This window comes from Phoxinus phoxinus (genome assembly GCF_949152265.1).
Source record: "Phoxinus phoxinus genome assembly, chromosome: 3".
Taxonomy (NCBI): Eukaryota; Metazoa; Chordata; class Actinopteri; order Cypriniformes; family Leuciscidae; genus Phoxinus; species Phoxinus phoxinus.
In genome coordinates, this window is record NC_136878.1 from 43,824,176 (window position 1) to 43,834,184 (window position 10,009).

Here is a 10,009-nt window from a genome sequence, read left to right on the forward strand (position 1 = left end):
GTCCCATTGACTTCCATAGTATTTTTTTTATGGAAGTCAATGGGACCTGGTAACTGTTTGGTTACTGACATTTTTCAAAATATCGTCCTTTGTGTTGTTCAGCAGAAGAAAGAAATTCATACAGGTTTGAAACAACTTTAGGGTGAGTATATGATGACAGAATTTTCATTTTAAAGTGAACTATCCCTTTAAAGCTGGAGCTGTGCTGAGAGCAACAGATTAATGACTGTGAATCACTACTCTCTATTCCCAATCCCTTCTGTGCTCCTCTGACACAAATGGGACAGAGAGCAACACATCTGGCTGTGTGTGTGTGTGTGTGTGTGTGAGTGTGAGAGAGAGAGAGAGAGAGAGAGAGAGAGACAACCCAGTAGATTCTGTGTAGAGACCATAGAGGTAGAGACGTTGATTTTTCCTGTCTCATTTTAATCTCAACTTTGTTTCAGATGTTTCTCAGTTCAGATTGAGCCGTAGACACGAGGCTGCATGTAATCACATTTATGCTGACATTCATTACAACAACAGCAAGATAGTGATAGATAAATTGTGATTTGCACAACAAATTCTTATCAACTAACTGAAGCATTTTACATCCTAAAATGAAGTCAAAGCAGATTCAACACGTGTTGCGTATCGCCAAATAACACACAGATGAATTGCTGTCTGAAGCAGAAAACACATGGCAAGTGGAGTCAAACGTTGAAAATATCAGCACTCTTGGAGACTAACTTTTGTATATATTATGTAAAATAAGAATATGCTTTTTACGTATAATAAGAATAGGCATAGCTATAAAAATGAATGTGTGTGGCACAGTTCAGATCATTCAGTCTCAAAAGAGTTTGATGAGCAATATTTGAGTGCTGGATTCATGACTTTGAGTTGATCGCAGAAGTCTCCATCAGATCATCATGTAGTCTCATTGCTAGAAACAAATGATATGTAAAACAGATCTAATGTGTGATTCCTTCATACACACCTGTGAAAAAGGACTATAAACTTGTATCTACTGTACAGAGTAGCTTCTAGCATATTCTGTTTATAGCGCTCTGTTTGAAAATGATGTTATGATGACTGTCAACAATTCCCTTTTATTAGAGAAGAATGGGAAAAATAAAAGGGATCTAATTCCCTTTTATTATTAGATCTTGGTGTGGTATTTTTGGCTTCCCTTTGTATGTCTGTCCTTAGTTTTATTGTGTCATTTTTAATTTTTAGCTTTCTCCACATCATTAGTTTGAGCTGATGGATGAGGGAGGGGCGACCAGGTCACTTTTTATCTGAGTGTTTTTTTTTTTTTAAATCAAGCCCAATGCAAGCAGATTGAGCATTAGTCTGTGTGTGTGTGTGTGTGTGTGTGTGTGTGTGTGTGTGTGTGTGTGTGTGTGTGTGTGTGTGTGTGTGTGTGTGTGTGTGTGTGTGTGTTTTAAATCTAAATCTACAACATCACTGTAAATCCTCTGTCATCTTTCATTCCAAAGAGCGAAAGAGACTGGGAAAAAGAGAGGAGAAAGCAAAAGAGACAAAAGTAAGAAAGAAATTGAATTTTTCAGCAATTTGTAAACTTTTCATTTGTCTGGGTTGTTTTTATTTGTTTTAAGCATAATTCAAACTAAAGTTTTATGCTTTAAGCAACAACAACTGCAACAAAAAACGATTTGGAGTAAGAAAAATCTTAAATCGGGAGATATTCTATGAAAGCAAACCTTATTATTTTCATAATTTTAATTGTCAAGTAAATGCATCTTATTTTTTTAGAATGTTTAGATATATTTATTAGAAAATAAAAAAGTATAAAACTCAAATTGCTCAATTTTTTTTTTTTTTTGCAGTTAAAAGAGATGTTTTAAAAAGAAAAGTGTGTGTGTGACTTTTGACAGTGATGTGTGCAGATGTTCTTTTTAAATAATTTTCACTGTGTAAAAGAACACACATCAAAGGATGGGACTTTTTTCTTTCTTTTATCTGTGTGTGTGTGTTTGAGATAAATATGGCATCTCCAAATTATATATTTAATTTGGTCCCTGCATGCTGAAACTTTGTTCTTTGCTTTTTTTTGCCTTTCTTTTATCTTTTTACACTTAGTCCTGCCAGTTGGAGTGTGTCTAACTCAACTGAGAGCTCAAACCGAAGACAGACCGAACAAAACCCTGGAAAATGGCCATGTTTGGGGGTCGTGGGGCGAAGGGGGGCAAGTTCTCCGTTGAGGACCTGTACGGGATCAGCAAGAAGCCTAAAGCCTCGTCAGGGGCAGCGAGCAGCACTGGGGCAAAAGTAAATGTGCAAAGCCGAGGAAAGGGGCAGAAAGGAGAAACGGATGTCCTGGCTTCTCAGATTTTGGAGGCGGCGCACAGACTGGTCGAGCGCCGGCGTCTTGAGCTTTACCTGAGGGAGTGTGGACTCAGCATCAATGACTGCCAATCAGAGAGACAAGCCATGCTGTACCGGTGAGTGTGTGTGTGTGTGTTTTGGAAAATGCACTCTCTCAATGGTGTCAAACCTGATAAAGCAAATGTGAAAGGATAATAAATGAAGGTGGCAGTAGCAGAACAGAACTACATTCGGAACAGAAGATAGAATAATAAATTAATACTTTTATTCAGCAAGGATGCATTCATTTGACCAAAAGTGACAATAAAGATATGTCTTGGGTTTTTGATCATATGTCTTGGTTTCAAGTTTACCCGCAGGTCAGGGGCCGTTTACACAACACCGTTTTCAACTAAAAACGTAAAACTTTTTATGCGTTTTGGCCGTTCATTTACACGACAATTTTGTATTTTTAAGTGGCCTGAAATCTCAAACTTTTTAAAACGGGTTTCAGAGTGCACATTTTTGAAAATGAACCGTTCTTGTCTCTGTGTAAACTACAAAAACACACATTTGTGAAAACGGTGACATGCGCATGCGTATTACGTGTTTAGTCTATAGGCACATAGTGTTTCTTTACAAAGTGACATTTCTTCTGGTCTGTGTGTTTAGTTTCATTTTCATGGACTTTTAGGGTACGTTTACATGACAACGATATGCTTAAAACGGAGAAGTTTTTCGTTTGAGTTTTCCACGTACAGACGACACCCTGTCAAAACATCCCCATTCACACAGATCCACGAAAACAACTAAAAGCGCTGTCCTGAAAAATAATCCTGAAAAAATTTCAAAGTTTCCACAAAAATTTTAACTATTTTCAACATTGATAATTATAATTAATGTTTCTTGAGCAGCAAATCATCATATTAGAATGATTTATGAAGGGATCATGTGACACTGAAGACTGGAGTAATAATGCTGAAAATTCAGCTTTGATCACAGGAATAAAGTACACTAAAATATATTCAAATAGAAAACAGTTATTTTAAATTATAGTAATATTTCACAATATTACCGTACTGTTTTTTTCTGTGTTTGATCATATAAATGCAGTCTTGGTGATAATAAAAAAAACTTTCAAAAACTTTAACAAATCTTACTAACCCCTAACTTTTCAATGGCAATGTGTGTGTGTGTGTGTGTGTGTGTGTGTGTATTTCTTTGTAACTTGTTTTCCACTAAAAGTTGCATATTAGTACCTTAAGAGTACATATTATGACTCCATGGTTCTAAACATTTTGTGTATTTGGTTTAATGCAATGTGTTTACGTGGTTTTCGGTTAAAAAAAGAAATGATTTTACACATACTGTACATTATTGTTGCTCCCCTATGCCCCGCCTTTCCGAAACGCGTCGATTTTTACAACGCTCATCGTTCTGAAAAGCGTGGTGTGCTCTGATTGGCCAGCGATCCAGTGCATTGTGATTGGCCCAAAAACCTTAAGCATGTGACGGAAATGCGTGCCCCACCATATCAGCTCCCAAAGCAATGTTGACAGGTGATAATGTCTTTACTGTCTTTTTACACGTCACGCCGCGCTACTGGGGGGAGAACACTAAGTAAACATAAAACCATGTCTGCATTTGTGTATAATTGTGTCCTCTTTTGGAAGGCAACTAAAAACACAGCGTCTCCACGACATGGCGGCAAGAATAATAATACAGCGAGAATAAAAGTTTCGCCTTCTTTCTTTTCTTATACATTTGGGCGGTGTTATGAAACTCTTTCCCCACACACTGACGTAGCTTTGTGGAGGCGTGTTTGAACGAAGCGTTCAGGAAGGTCTGGCTGAGCCTTAACTTTTATAAAGTATATCTCTTTAGGTTTGACACTTTGAGCTTTGTAACTCTGCACATCTTATACTTGCACTAACAGCTACATAACACACTAAAGGAAAAGGAAAAAAAGAAATCGCATCATATGACCCGTTTAATATGCACCTTTTAGGTGTAAACATGTTACAAAGTTGTCCCTTTTTAAGGGTACTGTTTCAGTGACATTGTTGCCCCTGTTATGCTATTTTAAAGGCTCCTAATTTTGTTCTGGAGTCTCCGTTTATATGCATCCGAAGTCAAAAACACTTTAATTTTCTTATAATATACATTGCAGTGTCTCCTCTATTCTCACTGTGTCTGAAACAGTTCAATAAAGCATTCAGTCTCTCTAAACCCCGCCTTTCTGAGAACCTGCTCTGCTCTGATTGGTCAGATGGCCCAGTCTGTTGTGATTGGTCGACTGCTTACAGCGCCTGTCGGAAACCATAGGCTCATTACCATATCTGAATATTCAGCTCCAGATCTTCCTCTCCATTTGATACATTCGAAGAGTAATGCTGGCATCAGTTTTACCGTATCATTTCCAGCGCGAGTCTCATCCTTTAGAAGTGCATCAAAGTGGATTTGCTTTGGCAGCAGAAAACAACATCTTCTCAACATGTCGACAACACGAAACTCTTAATTTGTTATTAAGTTATTAATGATATTAATTATTAATTCTGTTTACCAAAGTAGTCAACATTTATGAGATTAAAATGCCAGCATTACCGTAGGAACACGAGTGTGCCACTAATGAGTGTCCCACCAGAAACAAATACCTACATACTGTAGTTCCGGGAAGAAAAGTAGCTATTACTAAACATAGGCCTAAATGAATATAAAAATATAATATAATTTATTAGTGGTGTTTATTAGTCTATTTTTCACGTTTGGTTAGAGACAGATCTGTGTAATTAATTAATGGCTAAATAATCATGTGCCATTTCAATTATTTGTCACAAAGCTGCAGATGGCAGATTATGATATTACAGTTTAAATTATGGCAGTATTAAATCATGTTTAATGCAAATTTAGATGATTTCTTTTTAATTCTTACGGAGCCTGATTGATTTAGTTTACCCCTCAACGTTAATTAATGCATCAAACGTAGGCTACCAACATGCTGTTATTCATGCATGAATCCTTATGACCCCTGTTGTAGTTAAGGATAGCTCTTAATTTGTTCATGATTAGTTCATATTTTCACTAATCATGAGTTCATGTAGAAGTAACTATTAATTCAGGTATTAGTACATAATTATTCATGCCCTGTTATTGTAAAGTGTTACACAAATTTGCTTGTAGGTTCATGCAGGAAGTAATACTGGAATTATTGACGACTCGGTTCAGGCGCTTCTTTCTTTTAGGAGACAATAACCGGAAAAAGTATAATAGGGGCACTTTTTAAGTACTTATTTTCTGACAGTGTAGAAGGTCAAGTTTTGTACTTTCTGGGATGCAGTGGATTACACAGGGTGTTCTGGTTGTATATTGCATATTTTTGGCAAATGTATAAGTCATCCGTGCATTTCATCCAATTAACAGTACACTTACTACAGAGTAATAGTCTCTACAGAGTCTATATTTCAAATATCCACAATATCTTTATCAATAAATAAAACATAAAAGTAAATATATATGTATATAAATGTATAAATGTAATTATAAACTTTTGGACACTTATGGTGGACATTTCCTGAAGTTTATAATAGGCTATAATCCTGTTATAATTGCACCACAAATCCCATAAGGCTGTTCTGTGTCCCCAGGTGATTTGCTCGGTGCGGGTTGCCATGACAACTGCCGGCCGTGCTCAAGGTTCGCTGATTTGAGGCACAGGGGCTACAGTATCTTTAAATAGCCTGAGAGAACTCAAGAGTGTTTGTTTGTGTGTGTGTGTGTGTGTGTGTGTGTGTGTGTGTGTGTGTGTGTGTGTGTGTGTGTGTGTGTGTGTGTGTGTGTGTGTGTGTGTGTGTGTGTGTGTTTGTGTGTGCGTGCGTGCGTGTGTGTGTGTGTGTGTGTGTAAAATAACGAAGGTCCTCTGTGCCTTGACCGGTGATCTCACTTCAATACGGATTCACAAATCACAATAAGCCTATAGGTGCAAAACAGATTGTTTTGATTATTTCGTCCCAGCTCAAAATGCAGAGACAATTAACAATAAAGAAGTACTTTATATTTGCCTGAAAAGTGTAAACACAATCAAACTCTTGTTTAATTAGCGTCCCGGCCGTTATTTTGCGCCTCTCCTCAGCGTGTCGCGCTCGAGACCCCGGCTGCATCCCAATTCACTACGCCCTAAAATTATGTACTCTTTTTGTGAAGAAAAAGTACATACTTTTGAGTGTGTAGCAAAAGAGTAGGCAAGCTTTGGGACAATCTACTTCCTCATCTTTAACTGACAGATCTGTCGCGTGCATCCTGTCAGTAAACTGCCCTGTCAATCACCTTGTCACAGTTCAAATCCTCCATTCAATCTAATTTAATTTCCTACCGTTTCGGAGAGAAATGTAGTACATCTGCCAGTCGCGGGTCTTCCATGCGGACACTCTCCTCATGTGTTTGAAATTTGAATGTAATGATGCATTTAAGTTGATGGCTAAACGTATCTTTACAAAAGTTCATAATGCTGCTGCAGATGCAATATAATGTAGACAACATTGAATAAATAAATACATTTTCTTCAGGTTAGATACTGATAATGAATCACTCAAACCCCTTTATCTAAACCTTTACATAACCGCCGGACACGTGTGTCCTCCATGTCTGTAGTTTTTTTTGTAGTTTGTAGTTCTAACCGAATCCTCGTCCAACGCGCGATGGGTTATGGGCAATATTAGCCGTTAGAGTGCGCATCGATCTGTACTTCGGATTCTGACCGGAAATAGTAGACCATCCGGGTATCTTTGGAAACACTTATTTCAACATACTACGATTTGGGACGTACTAATTCTACTCTCGAATACTATTTAGGACGGATAGTATGTGAATTGGGACGCAGCACCAGCCTTCTTTTCCATTCATCAGCTCTGTTTGATCATCCCCCCTATGCCTGTCACTCAAACTCAAAATATGTTTTCAAATTGAACGGTTAGTGAAACTGAAGTGCTTCTACTCATGTGAGCGAATTAAGACAACGGCGTTTAAATATCATTTTTGAAGACTGACATCACAGAAATGTCTAGTATTTTGGTGCTAAAGGCTGCGTCCTCCGAAGGACTCGGTGTCTCGGACCTCCAAGGACACGCTTTCGAACAGCGTTGTTGAATGGGACTGTTCTTGTCGCCTAGCAACTGTGCCATTGATGAGTGACAGTATTTGCTAGACTTTATTTTAAAGTCCCCCTGTAGTCCATAATTGTATCCCTTAAAACTCATCTTTGATCTCCAAAATGACATATTTAAAGTTTTTTCCTGTGAATTTTTTTTGTCATGCCTTAAAATAGCTTGAATGCAACTCTACGCCCTTGCTTGCTTCATTAGAAGAACCATGAATATGCAAATGAGCCCCGCCTCCACTCACTCACGCCAGCTCACAGATTCACTTGCTCAACTTACTGAGGTAAACGCTGCACAATGGTATCGCTCTTTACAAAGACACCCAACGGTAAATATGATTAGCCTTTTGCTTGACTACGTTATCAAACAGCTAATAATGTGTTGCTAATGTTACACAAACTCCCGTTCGCCATCTCAGTCTGCCTTCTAACAATCATCAGAAACACTTTGAACAACTCAGTGGAGAAAGCCATGTAGTTTATCATAACATCGGGATAACACCCGCTATATTGCTAAATTTACCCAATTCTTCATATCAACAAAAAATATATACCGGGATAACCTAGCATCTCTCGAGACTCCCCTGCTAGTTCGCTGTTAATGATATGCTAAAGCCCGCCGGTACGTTAACATGATTGGTTTACAACAAGGTAGTTTGTGACGTCAGAAACACCGGCGATTTCAAACTGTGTTTTTGAGACTGTCTTTTTTTCACTGCAGTTTTAAGGAGAAAATACTCAGCAATGGTGTTGACTTATGAATTGCACATGGTTTGTCTTAAAGCATATTAAAAACACACATAGACATATAAACAACATTAAAAGCCTCATTTTCACCACAGGGAGACTTTAAAGGGATGGTTCGGAGTAATTTCAACCATGACATCGAGCCAAACCAATTTTCCCTTGGCCGAACATTATTAAAGTTAAAGCTTATCTAGAGATATCAGTCGAATGGCTTAGTGCAGGCGCTAATAGATCCAAGTTTGTATCTCGTAAATTACCTCACTAATAATGTCCAGAATGGCACCAAACTAATACACTAGTGTAAATAGGTTCTGTACTCATAAAACGAGGCATTGGAAAGTGTGTAAGTACATCAGGAGTTTATTTAAATAACACTTGCCTGACGGCTCATGCTACCCGCACGTCGAGGTCACTTCCGTGATTTGGGAAAAGCCTGTAAAAGTCCTGGCAGAAAGCGATGCATAAGGATGAAGTGTAACTACGCCCAGTTCCAGGAATGCACTAATATTTTGTTGATAGTACCAGTTTGCAACAATTATTAGTTAAATGTTGTGTAGGTAAGAATTGTCTAAAGAACTTTTTTTCCAATTGGCTTAAACTGTCTTTATATACCAATACATAATTAAAATGTAAGTACTTTGAAAAAGAGAGTATAAAAATTGAGTGACTATAGTGTATTTAATCTTCAAAAAACACAGCTCATTAATTCCATTCGGGACGAAACAAGTGATTGGCTTGCGCGACTGTCACTCTCCGTCGCCATGACTACCGCCGCTATTACTGGCTCTGCCCACGTGCACGCAGTCGCGCACCCGTTTTTAGGTGGGAGTGAATGGAATTAATGAGCTGTGTTTATTGAAGATTAAATACACTAGAGTCACTCAGTTTTTTATACTCTCTATTTCAGACTCAGAGTACTTGCATTTTAATTATGTATTGGTATATAAAGACAGTTTAAACAAATTTGAATAAAAGTTTTTTTAGACAATTCTGACTTACCCTACCTTTAACTTAATCAGTTAGTTAAACTTTTTCAGCAACACCGGGTGATCGCGCAAGACTTTTACAGGCTTCTGCCAAATCACAGAAGTGATCTTGACGTCCGGGTTAGCGGTAGCATACACACTTTCCAATGCCTCGTTTTATTACAGAACCTGTTTGTACTACTGTAGAAGTTTGGTACCATTCTGGGCATTATTAGTAGGGTAATTTACGAGATACAAACTTGGATCCATTAGCGCCTGCACTAAGCCATTCGGCTGATATCTCTGAATAAGGTCTAACTTATATTAATAATTTTCGACCAAGGGAAAAAAAGCTTCTGGGAGGTGTTTGGCTCGAGGTCATGGTGCAAAGGACCCTAGGTTGAAATGACACCGAACCATCCCTTTAAGTTATATTAAACTGAAGACAAAACAGGGTTCACAAACTGTCTAAATATGTTGGTCCATTTCTGTATATAATAAAGAGTATAAACTATATGTAATCGCATGCAAGTCAACATTTGAACTGCTTTAAAGTTGTTGTTTTTTTTGCATTTGCGTTTTGTATCATTAGATATTTGAGTAAGTTGAAACCCTATACTTGAGTTTAAAGTGTAATTCGGCAATTTCTCTCTCAAAAATGAAAACCTGTCGTGACTGGCACGCTATTAATTCTGGGGTAGACAAGGCCAAGAAGGATCCATCGGTTTTATCCTTCATTTCACGGGAAACAAAGGACGCATTTAGAGGAGCCGTCGAACCTTTGAACGCCGTTGCTTGTGTGAACACCATATTTGTGTATTTACCGGTAAAGTCA

The 10,009-nt window shown here is 37.9% G+C and overlaps 1 protein-coding gene across 2 annotated transcripts in view; it reads left to right on the forward strand.

Annotated features, from left to right (window-relative positions):
- The first annotated feature begins 1,455 nt into the window (after window positions 1-1,455).
- LOC306995458 (voltage-gated potassium channel subunit beta-2) overlaps window positions 1,456-10,009 on the forward strand; it is a 62,442-nt gene continuing 53,888 nt past the window's right edge. The window contains exons 1-2 of one of the 2 annotated variants that reach the window (XR_013796857.1): window positions 1,456-1,528; window positions 2,086-2,447. Coding sequence is in view for 1 of the 2 variants with exons in the window: in XM_079607075.1 (XP_079463201.1) it covers window positions 2,158-2,447 (290 nt within the window). In the remaining variant the exon portion in view is untranslated. The remainder of the gene's footprint in view (window positions 1,529-2,085; window positions 2,448-10,009) is intronic. The other variant, XM_079607075.1, reaches the window with a different exon arrangement.